General features: G+C 36.8%; 1 protein-coding gene across 15 annotated transcripts in view; it reads right to left on the bottom strand.

Moving 5' to 3' along the window:
- Window positions 1–23355, bottom strand: part of RBMS3 (RNA binding motif single stranded interacting protein 3) — a 1080848-nt gene that overhangs the window by 414446 nt on the left and 643047 nt on the right. For all 15 annotated transcript variants that reach the window (XM_043595598.1, XM_043595585.1, XM_043595588.1 and 12 more), the window contains one exon: window positions 19747–19838. In XM_043595598.1, the coding sequence (XP_043451533.1) occupies window positions 19747–19838 (92 nt within the window). The remainder of the gene's footprint in view (window positions 1–19746; window positions 19839–23355) is intronic.

The following is a 23355-nucleotide window of genomic DNA, read 5'->3' as shown; positions in this document are numbered from 1 at the left end:
GCTCTGACAATCCATTAACCAGGACATGTTCCCTGAATACTCAGCCAGGTGAATTCTTTACAAATAACATTTGTTGTATATTTTTTGTTAGATATTGTCATTTTTTATTATAAAATAATCATTGTTCTTTCTAGAGAACTGGAAGACACAGGTGTGCTTACTGAAGAAAATAAAAATCACTGTATTGTCTATCTAGAAATAACCATGGATAAAATTTTAGTTTATTTCCCCTTTTTTGGGTATGTTTTTCTATGCAAACATAGGGTAATATTAATGATCATTTTCTACCTGGTTTGCCAGTTGGTACTATACTATAACTGTTTTTCTCTTAAGATTAAATATGCTTCAGGAAACACCATTTCAGTGGATTTGTCATAACCTATCAAACTACTACTCTATAAAACCTATGTCTACCAGGATTATTCTTTCCTACTTGATATCATTCAAATTTTTCACACTTAAAATTTATGCTTAAATGGCCTCAGTCTGCATGCTGGATTTTTTAAAGCTAAGTATCTAGGAAGAAGTCCATAATTTAAACTCAACAAAGTAATTTCTGGAAAACTCAAATTCACATTTTAGCAATTTGGAACTTTACTGAAATATTATATTTTAGTTTTAATTAGTACAAATTTCATAGTAAAAATGATATATTTTGCTTACATTTCTTTAATTACTAGTAATATTTATGATAATTTATAATGTTATTGGTCCTGTGTATTTCTTCATCTGTGACTTATTTGCTTGTATCTTTTCTTATTTATTATATAATATATATTATATTTGGGTTTTAGTATATTTTCTGAGATATGTGTGTGTGTGTGTGTGTGTACATGAAGATATCAGCCTTTTGCACTTCAACTAGATAGTCTTTCTGTGGCTTCATTCAGAAGTATGAATATACAATTTTGTGGTCATACCTTCAACAATGAGTAACCATTATCCATTGTCTTTTGACTTTTAACCCTATAGTAAATATGTGAAGAGAGCTAATTTTTATTTCCTTTTCAGTTAACCAAGTGTTTCCCCCCCTGCTTTATAGATGTCTATACATTTTTGAAATTTATTTTGTTATTATTCCTTTTTATGTTTATGTATTCTTGAAAAAGAGAGACAGAATTATGTATTCTAGAGACAGAGACAGAGTGTGAGTGGGGGAGGAGCAGAGAAGGCGGGAGACACAGAAATGGAAGCAAGCTCCAGGCTCTGAGCTGTCAGCACAGAGCCTGTTGCGTGGCTCAAACTCTTGAACTGCGAGATCATGACCTGAGCCCAGGTTGGACGCTTAACCGACTGAGCCACCCAGGTGCCCCCATACGTTTTTATTTTTAATTTTAGCTGTTTAAATTATGCCAAAACATCCTTATATATACGTCTTTTCTTTTTGCTTGGAATTTGGTCAAACTTTCATGGAATATGTCCAACTTCCATGAAGGGACATACCAGCTCTGGAGAGTGGCTTCAGTTTACATATTTGGTTATTGCTTCCATCTCAGCTACCCTTATTTCTTCTTCTGGATGATATATCAGCTGTTACGTTGGATCTTTACTCTCTAGCCTGCATGTATAGCATATTCTCTCTCTCTATAATTTGACTCTTTTCTCCCCTGCAAGTTGAGAGAGCTTCATTAATCAGTTCTCAAGACACTGACTTGATTTTCTATGGTCTCACTTCTGCCCCGAAGTATCACCAATATAGAATTTAGTTCTGCAATGCGCTATTTTTTCTTCGGAATATTTCCTCAGTTCACTGTATACTGTTCTTCTCGTCTTAATGTTTCTGGATTTTATCTTACTAAATATGCTCAAATTTGTTCCCTCCTTGTAGATTTGACTTCTTTTACAGCATCCTTGCATCCTCCAGAGAAGCTGATCACAAACACATGAACAGCTCAGATATTGCAGGTTTGGTTCCAGACCACTTCAGCAAAGTGAATACTGAAATCAAGCAAGTCAACTGATTTTTTTTTTATTTCTCAGAGCATGTAAAAGTTAAATTCACACTACTCTGTAGTCTATTAAGTGTACAATAGCATTAGCCAAAAAACAAAAGCAATGTACACACCTTAATTAAAAATTACTTTATTACTAAAAAATGCTAACCATCATATGAGCTTCCAGCGAGGCTTTTGGCCAGGGAAGGGACATGCCTCCATGTTGATGGCTGCTGGCTGATCTGGATGGTGGTTGCTGAACGTTAGGGTGGCTGTGGCACTTTCTTAAAAAATAAACTTTGCCGCATCAATTTACTCTTGCTTTCATGAATAATTTCTCTGTAGTATGTGATGCGGTTTGATTGCATTGCACCCATACTAGAATGTCTTTCAAAATTGGAAGCAATCCTCTCAAATCCTGCCACTGCCTTATCAATTAAATTTATGTGATATTCCAAATCCTTTGTTGTCATTTCAAGAAACCACCGTCTTTGTTCGTCCATAAAAAACAACTCATCCATTCAAGTTTTGTGAATGAGATTGCAGCCATTCAGTCCCATCTTCAGTCTCCACTTCTAATTCTAGGCCTCTTGCTGTTTCCACCACTTCTGCAGTAACTTTCCGCACTGCAGTCTGAGCCACTCAAAGTTATCTGGGGGGTTGGAATCATGAAATCATACTTTCGTAAATCAGTAGTTTATTTCCTGGGAGTTTAGAATATGTAGAGATTTTTGTGTGCCATATCCAATCCAAAGTCTTCCCTAACAGAATAAACTCCTACTTTATTTGATATTGTATCCTTAAAAAGGGGTGATATTTCCTACACTTCTGATTAGGGCTGCTTCTGAAGCCAGATCCCTAAGGATACATGAGTGGCTGTATTCCTGGCAGCACGCAAATTAATTTTTGAGTGATAAGGATTTCAGTGATGTCTATCACTTTACCAGCAATTTACCTTTGAATTATAAAATATCTTAGTCTAGAGGTTCCTGCGTTGCTCAGTTGGTTAAGCATCTGACTCCTGATATCAGCTCAGGTCGTGATCTCATGATGTGTGAGATCAAGCCCCACATTGGGCTCTGCAGTGACAGCACAGAGCCTGCTGCAGATTCTCTCTTTCCTTCTCTCTCTCTTCTCCTCCCATGCTTGCTTTCTCTCTCAAAATAAATAAACATTAAAATTTTTTAAAGAAAGAAAATATCTTAATCTAAATTTTACTTTGCACTGGACTTATCAAGCAGTTCTGTTTAGTTACCTTAAATGTGAACACCAGGAAAGACAGTTTATGTTTGACATATGAATATAATTTGCACATAGATCATAAAAGTTTAAAATCTTTCATCAGTGCAAGAAAAAAGGCTAAATGTTATTAATATAAGAAAATGAATCTTAGTATAGCTTCATCCAAGTTTATCTCCTTTATTGAAATGTGCAAAATTGCTTAAGTCATTTTTCCAGAGATGTTAAAAAAAAAGAATTTCAATAGGAAAAGGAAGTCTATATTTATTTTGAATTTGATCATTTTTCTGAAGTTGAATATTCTTTTTGTTTGGAATACCTCTTAACATGGAAAAGGAGTAGATAGCTTTGCTTGCATAGGTTGGAATGTCAACTCCCACTGTTCTGGCCAAGGGACTCTGAATGCCATGGTGTGGCTGAATAATTCAAATAGTGGGTAAAATGTGTGTCCTGCAGGTGGAAAGGACCATCAAGTTGAACATGATGCCTAACTCATTCACAGCACTCAAATTTCCATTTTTTCTTCCAGTGAAATGCATTTGTGAATAGTTCCCATAAATGTCTAAGTGATACAAATCATAATGTAATAAATACAGGATGCACAGAAAGCCAGACATCACAAAGACCTATCATTCAATTACGTTATTGTTTAGCTTTAGGCTCCATTTTTAAACAAAAGACAGACATGCCGTGGAGCTGTAAAAGATTTTTTGTATTTATTGAGTAACTGCATGGAAAAATCATAGCTACTTGTGATAAGTAATCATCTTTTAAAAAGATATATGCTTAGTGGATATATATGGATGCATATACACATATGCAATGTATACCCACTTCATTTAAGGCTTCTACAATGTAGGAGTTTCTGATTTTCATTTTCCAATCCCTGATGTATGTTTTCTCAAGAAACAAAGATGTCCATCTTGTCCCATTACCAGTGCCACCAGCACCACCATTCCCCATCAGTAGTTGGAATGATTACCTTCAGCCATTTTTGGTGGGCTCAGGGATTACATTCTCCCAGATAATTGGTTAGGACTCAGTTAAAGAAATATCCCTCAGCAAAAGTTAGTTTGCAATCACAACAGTTTATCAGAAGTGAATTGTTACAATAACCTATACTGATTATTCATTCATTCAACAATGATGTATTAAGTTCCTACAATATAAATCAGGAACTCTAACACACACACACACACACACACACACCCTCTGTGTGTTCCTGATGGTGGTGAGAGTGAGTTTGGGTAGACAGCTACTGAGCACACAGAGAAAGCCAAACCCAAATCTATGGGCCAAGAAGACACCACAAACTTGGGTTTCACCTACACTCTTGAGAAACCAAAAAGGAGTCTGTCAGCACCTAGGTTGGTGTGTTGTAGTTTCCAGAAGAGGCATACAAGCTTAAGAATTCTGCCACAAGAGGGAGCAAGAAGCATGGAGCAGGCATATTCAGAGAAAGTCTAAGGAAGCCTCAGAATCCCTAGCAGGGCTAATAAAAGGTATTTCCTCAGGTCAGTCAGTAAAGACTAGAGGAGATGATTGCCACTCCAAATTCAAGGAACATAAAAATCAAGGAAACATGACACCACCAAAGGATTACAATAGTCTTCCAAGATCTAACCCTAAAGATATGAAGATCTGCAATTTACCTGATAAAGAATTCAAAATAGCTGTTTTAGAGAAGCTCAATGAGCTACAAACACAAAATGATGGGGCACCTGTATGGTTCAGTCAGCTGAGCTCTGACTTCAGCTCAGGTCATGACCTCACAGTTCATGAGTTCAAGCCCCACATCAAGCTCATGGCTGTCAACACAGAACCTGCTTTGGATCCTCTGTCCCCCTCCCTCTTCCTCTCCCCCACTCATGCTTTCTCTCTCACAAATAAATAAAACATTAAAAAAACACACAGAAAGACAAAAAACAAAACAAACACACACAAAAAGGCAATTCAACAAAATCAGGAAAACAATAACTGAACAAAATGAGAAGTTTACAAAGAGATATAAATCATTAAACACAAACTACACAGAAATTCTGGAGATACAGAAAACAATGAATGAAGTGAAAAATTCAGTAGAGAATACCAAGATCAGAATGGATCAAGTAGAAGAAAGAATATATAAAGTAGAAGACAGGACCTTTGAGATTATCCAGTTGAAAGAGAAAAACAACATCAAAAAATAATAATAATGAATTTTTTTAAAAAGTGAGGGAGCATTTATGAATAATAGAAGACCATCAAAGAAACAATATGCAAATTATTGGAGTTCCAGAAGGAGAAGAGAGGGAGAAAGGGGCAGAGAGCTTATTTAAATAATGACTGAGGTCTTCCCAAATTTGAGGAGAGATTTGGATACAAGTTCAGGAAGCTCTTGGGCCCCAAACAAATGTAATTTAAAGTGATCTTCTCTAAGACACATTATAATGAAACTGTCTAAAATCAGAGACAATGAGAACCTTAAAAGCAGGTAGAAACAAAAGCTTGTAACTTATAAGGGATCCTCCATAAGATTATCAGTGGATGTCTTAGCTTAAACCTTACAGGCCAGGAGAAAATGAGATGATATATTTAAAGTGCAGGGCAGAAAAAAAAAGCCAACCAAGAATATTTTTTTTTGATAAAATTTTCTTTCAGAAATGAGAGATTAAAACTTTCCCAGACAACATAAGCTTGAGGTAGTTCATCGCCATTAGACGTGCATTAAGAAATGCTAAAAGGAGTTATTCAACCTGAAATGAAAGGACACTAATTAGCAACATGAAAGCATGTTACTTTCACTGGTAAGTGAAATATGGTAGACAAGACACTGGTAAACTTAAGTATACCGTCAAATTCAGAATACTTTAATATTGTAATATGGTGGTGTGTTAACCACTTAACTCTTTAAAGGTTAAAAAACACAATAATTAAAAATAATTGTAATACAAATACAAATATAATAATTTTTTAGTGAATACACAGTATCAAAAGAGGTAAATTGAGACACCAAAAGTATAAAAGGAGAGAAATAAAAGATTTTTTATATGCAATCAAAATTAAGTTGTTATCAGTGTAAAATAGACTATCATATCTACGAGATGTTTTATGTAAGCTTCATGGTAACTACAAAACAGAGTACAAACACAAAAGATAAAGAGAAGATAATCAAAGTGTACCACTGCAGATAATCATCAAGGAAAGGCAGCAAGAGAGGAAGAAAGGAATATGGGAAGTATACAACAGCCAGAAAACAATGAAGATGATATTAGTTAAGTCCATATGTTATCAATAATTATTTTAAATGTAAATGGGTCAAATTTTCCAATCAAAAGGCATAACATGGCTGAATGGATTAAAATCGAGAGCCAGCTATAAGCTGACTATAAGAGATTCACTTCAGTTTTAAGAACACACATAAGCTGAAAGTGAAGTGATGAAAAAGATATTCAATGCAAGTGGAAATAAAAGGTGAGCAGGGACATCTATACTTACATCAGACAAAATAAACTTTAAATTAAAAATGGCAACAAGAGAAACTGTTAATTGAGACAAGGTCATTGTATAATGATAAAGGCATCAGTTCATCAAGTAGATACAACAATACAATAATAGTAGGGAACTTCATTATTCTACTTTCAACACCGGATAGATCATCTGGACAGATAATCAATAACGAAACTTCTGATTTAAAATATACCTTAGATCCAAAGGACCTAATAGACATATACAGAATACTCTACACAATAGCAGCAATATACATATCGTTCTTAAGAACATACAGAACATTCTCTAGGATAGATCATATGACAGGTTACAAAATACACCTAAGAAAATTTAAAAAGGTTGAAATAATACTAAGTATCTTTTCCAACCATAATGTTATGAAAATAAAAATCAATAACAGGAGAAAAACTGGAAAATTCACAAATGTGTGGAGATTAAACAACATACTCCTGAACTATCAATAGGTCAAAAGAGAAATCAAAAAGGAAATAAAACATATCTATCTATCTATCTATCTATCTATCTACATCTCTCTCTCTCCCTCCCTCCCTCTTTCTTTCTCTCTCTATAAATGTATATATATATAACCATGTATATATATATATAAAATCGTGTATATATATATATAATCGTATATATATATATAGCCATATATAAATGCATATATATAACCATATATATATAACCATATATATACATATATGTATATACATAAAACCATACACACACACACAATTTTGATGAAAGAAATTAAAAAAACACAAATAAATGAAAAAATATCTCATCCTTATAAACAGAAATAATTAATGTTAAAATATCCACACACATATCTTGCAACAAAAAAAGGAGATAAACATACCAAAACCTATTGGATGCAGCAAAAACAGTTCTAAGAAGTTTATATAAATGCCTACATTAAGAAAAAAGAAAAATCTCAAATACACAACCTAACTTTACACCTCAGGGAACTAGAACAATAACAACCAAATAAACCTGAGTCAATCCAAGGAAAGAAAAAAACAACAGCAACAACAAAAACCAAGGCATATAGATGAAATAGAGACCAGAAAAGCAACAAAAAATATCAACAGTACTAGGAGCTAGCGTTTTAAGAAATATATAAACAAGATTGACAAACCTTTATCTATGAAAAAAAGAGACCCAATAAATAAAATAAGAAATGAAAGAGGGCACATCACACTTGATACCACAGAAACACAAAAAAAACATAAGATACTACTGTGAACAATTATATGCCAACAAACTGGGTAACCTAGAATAAGTGGATAAATTCCTAGAAACAACCAATCTGCCAAGACTGAATCAAAAAAGAAAGAAAGAAAGCAAGAAAGAAAGAAAGAAAGAAAGAAAGAAAGAAAGAAAGAAAGAAAGAAAGAAAAGAGAAAGAAAAAGAAAAAAGAAAGTATGAACAGACCAGTAACAAGTAAGGAAACTGAATCAGTAATCAAAAATGTCCCAACACAGAAAAGCCCAGGGCCATATGGTTCCCCTGGTGAATTCTATCAAACACTTAAAGAATTACGGCCTAACCTTCTCAACTCTTCCAAAAATTTAAAGAGACAGGAACACCCCCAAACTCTTTACTAAGGCAGCATTACTCTGATACCAAACCCAGTATGAATTATGTAAGAGAAAGAAAACTATAGGCCAATAACTCCGATACATACGGATGTAAAAATTCTCAATAAAATGCTAGCAAACCAAACTGAACAGCACATTAAAAGAATCATACACCATAATCAAGGGGGATTTATCTTTGGTATGTAAGAATTGTAAATGTAATACACCACAAGAATGGGATGAAAAATTCACACCATCATTTCAACAGTTGCAGAGAAAGCATTTGACAAAGCAATATTCTTTTATGATATAAACTCTAAACAACATGGATATAGAAGGAATATTCCTCAACATAATAAAGGCCATAAATAAATGATAAGTTCACAGTTAACATCATATTTAATGGTGAAATGCTGAGGAATTTTCCTCTAATATCAGGAACAAGACAAGGATGCCAATTCTCACAAGTTTTATTCAACATAAACACTGGAATTTCTAGTCAGTAATTAGGCAAGAAAATGAAATAAAAGGCATCTAACCTGGAAAAAAATAAGTAAAGCTGTCTCTGTTTACAGATGACACGATCCTATGTATAGAAAATCCTAAGGATTCCACTGAAAAGCTTTCAAACTAAAACAATTTCAGTAAAGTAGGTAGGATACAAAATCAACATACAGAAATTGGCTTTTCTATGCACTAACAATGAATTTTCTGAAAAATAAGGGAAACAATCCCATTCAGAGTAGCATCGAAAGGAATACAATACTTAGTAATAAATTTAACCCCCAAAATGAAAGATCTGTGGACACTGAGAGCTACAGCTTTGATGAAAGAAATTGAAGACACAAATAAATGAAAAACCATCCCATGCTTACAAACCGAAATAATTAATGTTAAAATATCCATACTACCCAAAGCCATCAATAAATTCAATGAAATCCCCATCAAAATTCCAATGGTATTTTTCACAAAAATAGAAAAAAATCCAATAATCATATGGAACCACAAAAGACACTGAATAGTCAAAATAATCTTTTTTTTTAAATTTTTTTTAACGTTTATTTATTTTTGAGACAGAGACAGAGCATGAACAGGGGAGGGGCAGAGAGAGAGAGGGAGACACAGAATCAGAAGCAGGCCCCAGGCTCTGAGCCATCAGCCCAGAGCCCGACGCGGGGCTCGAACTTACAGACCGTGAGATCGTGACCTGAGCCAGTCGGACGCCCAACCGACTGAGCCACCCAGGCGCCCCAATAGTCAAAATAATCTTGAGAAAGAAACACAAATCTGGAGGAATCATACTTTCCGATTTTAACTATATTACAAAGCTATGGTTATCAGACAGTATAGTACTCACATCAAAATAAACACATACACCAGTGAAATAAATTCTAGAGCCCACAAATAAACACTAGCATTTAGTCTGATAATCTTTGACAAGGATCCAAGAATGCTCATTGGAGAAAGTACCTTCTCTTCAATAAATAGTGTTGGGAATATTGGATACTCACACGCAGAAGAATGAAATTGGATATCTATATTATGCCACTCATAAAAATTCACTTGAAATGGATTAAAGACTTAAACATAAATCCAGAAACCATAAGACTCAAAAATGGATATATGGGTTGTAAAAGCCCTCTTTACAATCAGGGGTTAATATCCAAAATATATAAGCACCTCATGTAACTCAACAGTAAAAGAAAAAAAAAACACTTTATTTAAAAAATGGACAGAAGAACTGAATAAACATGTTTTTCCAAAAAGAATGTTAAAATGGCCAGTAGGTCCATGAAAAGATGCTTGACATCACTAATCATCTGGAAAATGCAAATCGAAACCTCATGAAATATTGCCTCACAAACGTTAACATGCCTCACATGTTAAAACAGCTATCATCAAACAGACAAATAATAAGTGTTGGCAAGGATGTGGAGAAAACCCTTGGGCACTGTTGGTGGGACTGTAAATTGGTGCAGCCACTACTTAAAATAGTATAGAGTTTCTTCAAAATAGTAAAACAATAGAACTACCATATATGATCCTGCAATCCCACTTCTGGGTATATATTCAAAACTAATGAAGGCAGGATGACAAGAGATAGCTTCCCTTCCATGTCAATTGCAGCATGTACAATAGCAAAGGTATAAAAACAACCTATGTGTCCATGTATGAATGAAGGGACAAAAGAGATATGGTGTATATATAAAATGGAATATTATTCTGCTGCGAGGAGAAAGGAAATCCTGCCATTTGTGACAAGTATAGAACTTGAGTGCATTTTGCTAAGTAAAATAAGTTCAGATGAAGAAAGACAAACACAATACGGTATCATTTATATGTGGAATCTTAAAAAGCTGAATTCACAAACACACAGCATAATGGTTGCCAAAGACTGGAGGTTGGGGGAAATGCCTCCAAATGTTGGTCAAAAGATACAGAATACCAGCTATAAGATAAGTAACTTCTGGGAAACTAATGCAGGGCCTGGTGATTCTACTTAATAATACTGCATGACATCCTTGGGAGTCTCTCAGAAGGTAGATCTCAAATGTCTTCACCACAAAAAAGAAATGGTAATTATGTGAGGTTATAGTGGTGTTAACTAATCCTACTGTGATAATCATTTTGCTATATATGAACGGATGAAGCCATAACATTTTACACCTTAAACTGACACAGGGCTTCATGCCACTTATATCTCAATAAAGCTGGGGGATAAAAAGAAATCGAATAGCCAAGCACCACTAGACTAGAGAGAAACATTAGCAGCTTTACAATTTTATTTGATAGAACAAATCTTGGGAACCCAATAGGTTTGGGTTCAAATCTAGCATCACCATTGACTACCATTGTGAACTTGGGTCATCCCTTGTTTCTTCATCTGTAAAATGGAGATAATAATATCTACTTCACAGGATCCTAGTAAGGATTAAATAGTACAATAAGTATAAAAACACTTATCTTATTTACTAGCAGCAGGTAGAGGGTATCACTCTAAGTGAAATAAGTGAGACAGAGAAAGACAAATACCATATGATTTCACTTATATATAAAATCAGAAACAACACAAACCAAAAAAGCAGACCCATAAATACAGAGAACAAACTGGTGGTTGACAGAGGGGATTAGGGCTGGAGGGTTGGGCAAAATGGATGAAGGGGAGTGGGAGGTACAGGCTTCTAGTTATGGAATGAATAGTTCATACACAGGAAAGGTTTGGTGTGGAGAATATGATTATATCAACGGTATTATAACAGTGCTGTATGGTGACAGACGGTAGCTACATGTGTGGTGAGCACAGCATGATATAAAGAGTTGTCCCGTCACTATATTGTACACCTGAAGCTGGTTTAACATTGCATGTCAACTATGCTTCAAAGAAAAGGAAAGAAATGCAATTTCCTTTACTCCATACGTGTTGTCTGTTTCCTTGCCTCTTTTAGAATAGACACAGTTAAAGGCCTTGCAGACAGTCCCACAGCACGCCAGTGGTAAATGCAGAAACAAGGTAGGTCACATCTGTCAGTACTGAGGGGGTTTCTCCACGCTAGGATGTTAAACCACTAAGAATAAATATATAACATGTATTTCTAACATTCAAATTCATGCAGTAATTTTCTTTAAGGTACACTACAAAATAAGATAGAGAAAGCAATTAGAGTCAGCTAGCCAGGGAAGCGTCCATCCCTTCTCAAGGTATTTTCATGTGGTAGGAGAATGGTGTAACACTCCTGGCCTTTTTCTTACTTGTTCACTTACTTAATACTCCCAGATGGGAGGAGTAATGATTTACCTGAATGGTGAGTTCAAGAGCAAGAACTCAGCAAGGGTGACTCATCTTCTCCCTCCATTCTCATGATCCAATAGACAACACATTCACTATATTCTTCTAGGTCTACTGCCATAACCCACCTTTATCCCTTTGCGGGGAAGCCCATACTTCTCCAGCACTTGCTGTAACTAGATGGGATACATCTAATTTTGGCATTCACTATTTGAAGACTCATTTTTCTCATATACCTAAGCCACAGTTTCCTAATGCAGTCCTTCCAGTAATTGAATCAATAGTTGTTTGTTTTTTTAATTTTGATGTTCATTTATTTTTTTCAATGGGATCAGAATCTACATGGGGACAAGGTGATGCTTTTAATTAGGTCCCTTCAATCCACACCAATGCTGACCGGAGACAAGATCTTTTCCATCCAAATTTAAGAACAAATGACTAAAGCCATGAAAGGAGATTGTTCATTATTACTTCTAAACAGTATATCAAGAAACGAGCCATGGATTGTGATCAGCCTGTGGATACATTCTGTTCAGAGGTAGGACAAGAGTTGATATTCTTGCAAATTGAGGAGAACTTGTAGTCCACAGATACCCTGCAGTAAAATCGTATCTGGACGCCTGGTACAGACCTCGATTTACAACCCAAATTAAGGTAAATTTTTTCATTGATTTTTGTTTTTGTCAAATGCTAGGAAAGAAGGAAATTCTATTAGAGCACAAACCCACCATTTCACCAAAGAAAATATAGTGGAGTCCTCGCAGAAGCACTGGGTAGCACCCACCACCTGATTATGTAAATCGTTTCGTAGAAGCTAATACAAATATTTAACTGCAGAGGATTCTACCTCAAAAACTTTAAATAATTAACAAATAGGATTAAGATCAACCCTGACAATTTCAATATTGGGTTTTGTATCTCTGCATTCAGCATTAGGATTAAAAAAAAAAAAAGGAGCCAAGTCGTCATAGCCAACAAAGCAGACACTCACAAATATTTTACAGCCATGTAAAAGACCAACCGCTAGTATTTCTTTTACTGACAAGTTCAAAAATCTCCATCATGAGGAAAATAATACTCCATGTTTGGGACAGATGTTCTTCTGTTGGAAATGTCTTTCACAAGAGCATGTGACACAAAGATTCATTTTAGGAAATGACACAGAGCAAGGTTTTCATTACATGGCATCAGTCATCCAAGAGTAATGAACTGTGTTAAAACCAACATTGGGCTGCCATTCTTTGGAATTACAGTTATTTAAAGAACATCTCATAACAGTGGTGTAGGGTATCTTGTCATATCTTTATATCCACCAGCACAACAGAACCACAGGATGTGACGAAGTATTGGAAGGAAATATGTACAGACTCAATTAGAATTTGGTTCTCATGGAAAATAACTTCTGAGAAATGCACCATTATTATAGACTGAAACCAGAGACTCCCACAAAACAAATAAAGGAGGAAGTAATGGTGATATATCCGACTCTTCCATTATTGAGAAGTGTGGGATAGAGATAACAAAGCCCAAACATGCCAGCTCGCTGAAAAGTCTGCTTTATTTTGAATTACTATAGAAAATTTTTTCATAAAAATCTCTTGTTATGCGATTATGCTATAATTTGCTCTCTTCCTTTCTTTTTGATCTCTCTTCAGATACCACCTCATCAGAGAGATTTTCCCTGACCACTCTACTCAAAATGTGTCTCGACCCAACCTTCAACCACCATCCTCATCTCCTATATATTTAGTATCCTTAACCTCTTTTGATGGTCATAGAACCACTTCTTTCTAATCTATTGTAGCTCTTTGTTTATTTTCTGCCTTCTACCAGAAGAATGTGATCTTCATAAAATGTTGGTTCAATACCTTTAGTATGTAGAACAGCCTTGGTACCTAGTAGGTGTTCAACATAAATGCACTGAAAAACTAAGAGAATTAAAGACATTTCTGGGGCGCCTGGGTGGCGCAGTCAGTTAAGCGTCCGACTTCAGCCAGGTCACGATCTCGCGGTCCGTAAGTTCGAGCCCCGCATCAGGCTCTGGGCTGATGGCTCAGAGCCTGGAGCCTGTTTCCGATGCTGTGTCTCCCTCTCTCTCTGCCCCTCCCCCGTTCATGCTCTGTCTCTCTCTGTCCCAAAAATAAATAAACGTTGAAAGAAAATAAAAAAAGAAAAGACATTTCTACCTAAATTATAGGCTATATCCCTTATCACCCCGAGAAACGTTTTGGGATATGGACAAATGATAGTATATAGGTTTCTCTGATCCCCTGATTTTGTTGAAAAAACAAACAAAACAAAAATGCCTGGACATTATTCTTGGGATACTAGCATCCCCAGACAGCACTTGTCCATCATTATGTAATGTGTTGATCGACTTTCCCACACGGTCTCAGGAAGCAACATCAACCCTATTGGCTACTGAACTTGCCTTTAAACAATTACTCTCTCCTTCCCACATAAGAAGTTTTGAGAAGCTTCCTTGTTTGGCTGAATTATGTGTAGGCCTGACCCCACTGTGAGGACATCTGTGATGTCAGATGAATAAAATTTCATTAATTTTAATTTTTTTCCTTAAAGAGAACTACTATTAAGGTCATTGATTTATAGGAGAGAATTCCTTTCCTCTGGTCCCAATCTAGTTCTCCGCCATAGTTGACATGGGATTTAAATACTATCCCTGATATGCTTAACATCCTCTTGGACACTTGGTCTCTTTTGTGATCACTTAGCTTTGATTTATTCTACATATCCCACAGTGATGAGAATCACCTTTGGTAATTGGAATGGCAGTGCTAAGAGCAGACCTGATAAAACCTTTTTTTAAGGGGCCTGAGGAAGGGGTGAGTCCTTCTCTGTGGGCTATTCATTTAGAAAGAGATGTGCTCTGTTTACTTGAGTTTGAAATTGATAGAAAATAAGAAAGAGGCCTGCTAAACTTGAGATAACTCAAGGTTTGGCTGGTAATAATTGTTGACTGTTCAATATGTAGAGCCATTCCAGAATCTCCAATTTTATGTCCAGGAAAACTCAGTTTCTAGAGCCATATAGCCCTCTAGTGAGGCCTCCGTGACACCAGGAGGAATAATGGACAAGAAAGATCTCTCTAGAAGGCAGACAGGGATTATAAGACTGTCTAACCAGTGAACTTACTGCACTGCAAAGCTAGAATTCTATTCCTGCCCCCCAGTAATCAGCAATTGCAGCTGGTTACCCATTCTCTCTGTTCCCAAACAGTGGTCTTCCTTTAGTTTCATGTATCCTATTTTTTCTCTATTGTTGTATGCTGTGGAAGATGGGATAGATAACCTGTCTTTTAAGCTTATGAGTGCTAAGCCAGGAGAGGCAGCTGTGTCTGAGCCTGTTGGGGATGACGGCATCACCAGCTGTGATTAGAGTATGAGGCTTTGAGGTATGCTCCTTTGAGGAAGGAATGAACGCATGCTACCCAAAATGTATAAATGGGAAGAATGGTGTAATGGATGTTGGACAGCCAAAAAGATGAACTATTCTTAATTTTCTCTACTAGAGGCAACAAAGCTAAATTATTCATAATCCTAGGCTCTTTTGCAGCTAAGGAGAAACCATATGACTCAGTGTGGGCCATTATGATATAAACACAAGTTCCTAAGTTAGGATTCTGGGAAAGCTTTTAAAAGGACCAAATCAGTCAGAATGATCCATCAGCTTCAGATTCTTTTGTTTTTCCTGGTTAAGATGGATAGCATATCTGGGCTTTAGAAACAACATATGCAGGGGTGCCTGGGTAGCTCAATTGCTTAAGCATCTAATTTCAGCTCAGGTCATGATCTCATGGGTTCATGGGTTCAAGCCCTGCATTGGGCTCCATGCGGGCAATGTGGAGCCTGCTTGGGATTTCTCTCTCTCTCTCTCTCTCTCTCTCTCTCTCTCTCTCTTTCTCTCTCTCTCTGTCTCTGTCTCAAAAATAAACATCCTTGATCCTTGAGGGCACCCCAATGCATTTGCTCTTCATTGCCTATCTATGGCCTTCTTATTAATAAGAAAATAAACACCTACAAGGTTAAGCTATTCTTAGATGTTTTTGTTTCTCAGCTCTTTTTACGCTTACAGAGACACATTCCTTAGCCAATGATTTTCTTCTAAATACACTGAAGTTGGCAAGAACAGTAATAGCCAATATCCTTAATCCAGGGCAATCCAGTAGCAATCCCAGGAGAAGGACTAAATATTAAAAATCCAGAATAAGAAAGAAGTTTTATTCAACTTGATTCTCCAACACCTAGCACAGTGCCTGATACTTAGCAGGTAATATTTGCTGATGTTATTTATTTTATTTCCCAAAAAACTGTTTTATAATGACATACCACTTAAAGCAAACATTAGAATTCATAGAAGGTTCAGTAACAAATTTGAATTTAATGAATAACAACATTCATTGAATAATTAACATTTATTGAATTCTTAGTGTAATCTAAGCACTATGCTAAATTCTTTGTGTATTATTTTAATTAATTCTGACAGGCATCCTTAGTTCAATAATGTTAAGTATTATTATTATAGAGTTTCAGAGATATTTAAATTATTTAGCCAAGGCCACACATTCAGGTGGTATCAGAGCCAAAATTCAAGGCTAAGTTTATCTCTCTCCAAACCTACACTCAACCACTATGTATTACTAGAATATTCTAAATCTGCTCTCTTCAAAGGAACATTTTCTTTGATCCCTAAAAACTCTTTTTGACAGAACAGCAAGTATACAGAAAATGTTAGTTTGTGTTAATGGCTATACATTATTAATCAATTACCACTTACTGGATGATTTATTGTTTGATTCTTCTTAGTTGACAAATCAGTTGAATTTTTCATATGCACACACTGGAATAAGTTAGCTAGAGCGATTCCCTTGGACAGCTTTGTGAACACTCCAGGTTGCTACTGGGAACCTAGATTATTTGTAGCCTTTTTGCTTTAAAATCCTAGAGTCTTTAAAATGTAGCACCACAACCTGCATGGTAGGATATTGATAGGAACAAGGATGCAGGAGGCGATTCAGTAGATACTTAAATGGCAAAAAATATAGTGCAAGTTTCACACACCCTGCGGACTGCAGGTTTATATGATAATAAATTATAGTTATCACCAGGACAAAGGGAAAAAAAAAGGCCATGAAATCCAATAGCTCAGTGAGAAATCTGCTAATACAGGTGGTCAAGCTTGTTCCATTTCATTGTCAAAGGGAGGCTATTTATTTGCTTCTGGGTAGTTAAATTACAGAGCCATTTACTGCTGAAAGTTTTCTAGTACGCAGATGTGGATCTAAGGCTCTGGGCTTTAGATTCAAAGTCTGAGAGAAAAATAGAGGAATAAGAATTTACTCCACAGACAGCATAATTGATAAGGGAGAAATCTTTCAGCAACTCCAGAAATAAAATAAGTGTTTTTAAACATTCTGATTGGAATCTCCTTACATTGAACATTGTACAGTGAACATCGGGGACAGGCTGAGGGCAAAAACGCTGGCTATAATGAATAACTTTTTAGAAGCTCTTTAAAATATATTCCCTTTGATAGCCTCCTATTTAGGTAAGAGGTCAGTGATTGGTGTACGTGTGTGTAAGAGAGAGTGAGATAGAGACAGAGATTCCTTGTGTACCAGAATGCTCAGAAACAGAGGGAAAATAGCCATGATGGTTCTTCAGTAGTTATAAAATCAATGCCAACTTTCTTTGCCTGTTGTGCAAGAGGATAGGGATTTTTATCCAACAAGTAACGCTACACATACATTTATATATATTTTTCCCAGAACATTTCCAAAACTTGTTAGTCCATCAACAAAATAAATCAAAGATACTCCAATAACATTTTCTTCATAAGCATTTTTATAATGATTTTCTTGTCAGTTGCCTTTCAGTCTATCTGCCTGTCTCCAGCAACTATATTTTACCACTTGTTTCCTGGGTATTAGATTGCTTGCTTAAGTTGCCAGGTAACTTAACTCTTTGCCAAGTACCCCTTAAACCAAGACATGTATATATTTCCCTTATTAATTACAAATATTGATTTCATCCATCTTAGTTCATGAGCAAATTGGAAGCTCCAGGCACACTCTTGATGAGGAATACATTACACAGCAGAAAGAATTCAAATTCCAATTTATATAGCCTTGAAAAACAACTAATGTGTTGTAAGAGGGCTATGAGTCCACCAACATAATCTATGTGGAAAGTACCTACAACCAAAGATTAACAGATATGAGTGGTATCAGCTTACTAAAAGATATCTGAAGACAAAGAAAACCATATACCCTACCTCTGGTTATCTCAGGTTGAAACTGAAAAATATTATAAGGGGATGTTAGCAGTCATAACAAGATCATAGGAGCGAAAATTTGATGACTTGGTCTTATGGGGATAGTTGAATTGGCCCCATACATGAATGTGGCCCAAATGCATTAGGTCTGAATTTCATGATCTGTTGGCTTTTTTAGCTGACTTTTGAAAATCCAGAGACAAATTAATTCAATAGCAGCAATCAAAAAATTATTTAAAAATTTTAGGTGCATGTGAATAAATCCAAAATGACCATTAATTGGAAGCAAATACGTAACAAGCATCTATACGCTATAAATAATTTTCTTAAACTTTTTATTTGAAAATAATCATAGATTTACATCAAAGTGTAAAGATATTATATGGAGATCCCATTCACTCTTTACCCAGTTCCCTCCAAGTTTATCTTACATAATTACAGCAAAATATCAAAACCAGAAAACTGACATCGATATGCGTGTATAGTTCTATGACATTTTAACATACATGTATAATATTCTTGTAATCACCACTGCAATTAGAATTCAAAACTATTTAAAATGATCGTATTTATTTTCTTGAGTATAAACATGCATTATGATTCCAGTGAGAAAGCTCCAGACTACTGTTTTACAAAACAACGAATGTGTATTGAAATTTATTAATATCTAGGAAATTATTACCTAGTAAAGCTATACATAAAGGTAAAAGTGAAATTCTAACAATACAGACAATGTATGCTTTCTTAAAAAATGTTTATTTTTGGGAGAAAGACAGAATGCAAGCACAGGAGGGCAGAGAGAGAGAGGGAGACACAATCTGAAGCAGGCTCCAGGCTCTGAGCTGTGAGCACATAGCCCCATGCGGGGCTCAAACTCAGGAACCCTGAGATCATGACCAGAGCCAACTGGAGGCTCAACCAACTGAGCCGCCCAGGCACCCCCCAGACAATGTATGCTTTAACTGAACTCATTTCCTTGCATAGACCAGATAATCTCATGATTCAGCCATCAGCTGTCCCCAACATAACAGTAAATAATTTTTAGCACAGTTTAACAATGACAACTTGCTGAGAATTATACTACTCCCAAACTCTTCACTGATGAAAGCCCTAGACACACACACACACACACACACACACACACACACACACGCTTCCTTTTTCAGGCAAAACAGAGCACTTTACAAGTGCCCTTAATGTGCTAATGAGGTCACCATAACAAAAGAGCATATTAATAAGTATACACAAAGAAACAATGAAATAAACCAGCCAGGATTTTCCAAACCAAACCTATTATAAGGCGCCTTGCCTTCCCTAACAACTAAATGTAATTCAAATCATTGCAAACTCCAGTTCTGATTCAGCTCACAGCCGTGGAGAAATAGACGATCACAAAAGAAAACAAAATCTAAACGTCAATCTTACCTTGGCCATCTGTGCCTGCACGCCATTTGCCTTGAGAGACGCTACTGCTTTCTGTGCGGCTGCAGGACTGTCAAAATCCACAAAACCGTACCCTGTGAAAGTACAATACCCCTTGTTAGTACTGCATCTCTATCATACAGGGGGACGGTGTGTTTGTGGCCACGCTTTCATTCATAACTTCTGGAATAACCATAAAGGCTCTCAAGCCATTGGCCTTCATATGTCAGGAGAGATACCACGATACCATTAAATGTAAAATTGTAAGTCTCTTATTTTTTGGAGATTGGGTATGCAGTCAGCCATCTGATTTGGGCTAATCGGACGAGTAAGGTAATACATTATTTAACCATGACCCTCTTCAATGAATTTGCAGCAAGGATGAGGAGCACAAAATGCTGAAAACGATAGAAAAGTCTATATCTGAAGTCAATTTTCAAAACCTCAAAAAAGCTCATGTTAATAAAAAGCCTCGATAGATCAGTTTATTCAAGTGATTACTCACAACCTCTACAGTGCCTGGCACCCAGTAGACATTTAATATAATAAATGTATGTTGACTGTGTGAATGAATGAAGGTTGCGAATGTGAGTTAGGGTCTCAACCCAGTTCCAGCTGATACGTAAGCCCATGCTAACTCACCACAGAACCTTGTCTCACTTGATGACAACATCTTTTTATTTAAGTTTATTTATTTATTTTGAGAAAGAGAGAGAACAAGCAAGTGGGGGAGGGACAGAGAGAGAAAGGGAGAGAGAGAATCCCAAGCAGGCTCAACTGTCAGCACAGAGTCTGATGTGGGGTTTGAACCCACAAACTGCAAGATCATGACCTGAGCCCAAATTAAGAGTCAGACACTTAACTGAGTGAGCCACCCAGGTACCCCTCGATGACATCTTAACTAAGGCTTTTTCACTCTTAAGTGATGTGAGATTGAATAATTAAATAGTCAAGCTTCTTTTTTTAAAATATTTTTTAATGTTTATTCATTTTTTAAGAGAGAGACAGAGCATGATTGGGGGAGGGCAGAGAGAGAGGGAGACACAGAATCAGAAGCAGGATCCAGGGCTCTGAGCTGTCAGCACAGAACCCGATGTGGGGCTCGAACTCATGAACCATGAGACCATGACCTATCCGAAGTTGGACGCTTAACCGACTGAGCCACCCAGGAGCTCCTCAAGCTTCTTTAAAAATAATTTAAACAGTGACCGGTGTCACATATTTGTTACTGAAGTATAATCTGAAAAAGGCACAGAAGTTCCCTCTACTGTTCTCTGCCCTTGTGCCTGTGTAAGTGCATATACAGAGTGAGGCCAGGGGAATAGCTAGAATCAATGAAACAGAATCAATGGAAAGGCGATTCTGTAGGACCATTAACTAGCTGATATTAGTCTGGGGCTTTAGCCTAACTGTAATGTCAGCTGCCCTAAGAACATCTCAAAATTAGAAAGCTCAAGCATGAGTATGAGGGCAGCTTTACCTGGCATGTCTAACAAGCCCATCATACGTATCCTCTTCTTACCTGTCAGTCACGGATTTGCTCTGCACTCTAATGCTTGTTCCCCAGAAGTCTGGAGGTGAGCAAGCCTAGTAACCATGCTCTGGGACCCACCCCGCCATCGCCCAAGAAGAGCGCAAGGGAATTCAATTACCAAGTTGTTTCTTTTAATTAACTTTTTAATTTTCTCCCCTCGAATCCCTGCTTCTTTTTCTCCCTCCCAGCATGGTATCCTAAAATGAACTTGTTACACAGCAGTGTACCATAAAATGCTCTTGAAAAGCTGGGCAGAGAAGCTGCGAAGTTCGTGTTTCTAATCCAAAGGGAAGCCCGCTCTGTAAGTACTGCTAATTCTTCTCTTCCCACAAAATTCAAACTATGTGAGTAATAGCAGTCTTGCCACCCACCAAGATGAGTCAGATAGGGGAAAATAAAAGCAGAAAGAGAAAGGGGGAGAAAAGAACAAAATAAGTCAAGAAGTAGGGTCAGGGGAGCAGAAGGTAAAACTAAAGTATAGATATTATCTCTTATGTATCAATGTGTCGTGCTGGGTGGTTGACATGTTGATAACTGGTGAAATGATAACTTCATGTATCACTGGCCTCGTGCCTATTCATGATACATGAAGAAACAGAGGCTCAAGCCAAACGGCACAAATACCCACTAATTTCAAGCTGCCTCATTGCCAGGTCCAGGATTTGAAGTGAAGTCGTCATAAGCCCTTCCCAAATGCACCACACAATGAACTACTTTATAACCCCACTTTGCACATTCTTTAGAGTAGCCCCTGAAGCCTACCGGGAAGAGGACACAATTCTTGAAAATTGCTTGATTTTGAAGTTAGGACACAGAACAAAGCAGTTCCACAAGTGGATTCAATGCGGTTCATTTAGTCCGTACATTTATTAATGGTTGAATTTCCAGTAGAACGGGCTAAGTGATTTTGACAAGGCACCCCCTTCCACTAAAGGCTTTGGTCAGTTGTCCTTATCGATTCACATGCTCATTCTTTCATTCAATAATGAAATTCTGGGGTGCCTGGGTGGCTCAGTGGGTTGGGCATCTGACTCTTGATGTCAGCTCAGGTCATAATCTCACGGTTCGTGGGGTCAAGCCCCACACTGGGCTCTGTGCTAACAGTATAGAATCTGCTTGGGATTCTTTCTCTCTTTTCTCTCTCTGCACCTCCCCTGCTCATAGGCTCGCTCTCTCGCTCTCTCTCTCTATTTATCTATGTCAAAATAAAGTTAAAAATTTTAATTAAAAAATGAAATTCTATTTCAGGCACTTTGCCAGGTACATGAACACAGCAGTTAAAAAGAATGGTCCTACTTCTCGCCTTTGTGCATTTTTAGATTTGAGAGATGAACAGGAAACAAATAGCCACACAAATGAATCTACAATTACCAAACAGCAGAACTGTCTTGAAAGAAATGAAAGCATATAATACAGAATCTGACTACTGAGTGTTCATTATTCAAAGTCTTAGGGAAGCAGTGGCACAAAATGATTTGCATTTCTTAAAATATCCTGGCTGAAGATCGAGTTGTTGTGGGAAAGGTGGACAGCAAGAGTGTCATCGGGAGAAGAGTTAGGGGCTATTACAGCAACCCAGACAAATGGCGGCTGGTGATAAAATGGAGGGGATGAAATGGATGGTTTGAATTATATTTTGGAGGCAGAATTAGCAGGACTTGATGATAGCTTGGCCGGGTTGGAAGTAGGGGAGATATAGACGACAAGGATTACTACTGATTTTTTTGGCATAAGCCACTGGGTGGGTGGAGATGTGATTTACTAAAGTGGGGAGCCTGGAAGAGCATCCAACAGGGGAGAAGGAAAATTAAAATATCACTTGAGTCAGAAATGTCTGTGAGACATCTAAGTAAAAATGTCAGAGAGCAGTTGGATATATTAGGCTAGTGCTCAGAAAAGAGGATAGGATTGGGGATATAAATTGGGAGGTCAACAGCATAAAGATGTGATTTATAGAGATGGAAAGAGACAAAAACGCCTAGCGTAAGTAGAAACCAAGGACCCAAGTTTGGAGCTTGAACAACTTCGGCATTTAGGTGTCAGGTGGGAACAAGAGATTGCAAAGGAGAATCAGAGAG

This window comes from Prionailurus bengalensis, chromosome C2, assembly GCF_016509475.1.
Source record: "Prionailurus bengalensis isolate Pbe53 chromosome C2, Fcat_Pben_1.1_paternal_pri, whole genome shotgun sequence".
NCBI lineage: Eukaryota > Metazoa > Chordata > Mammalia > Carnivora > Felidae > Prionailurus > Prionailurus bengalensis.
Note: the sequence above shows the minus strand (reverse complement) of the source record. Positions and strands in the feature narration are given on the sequence as shown.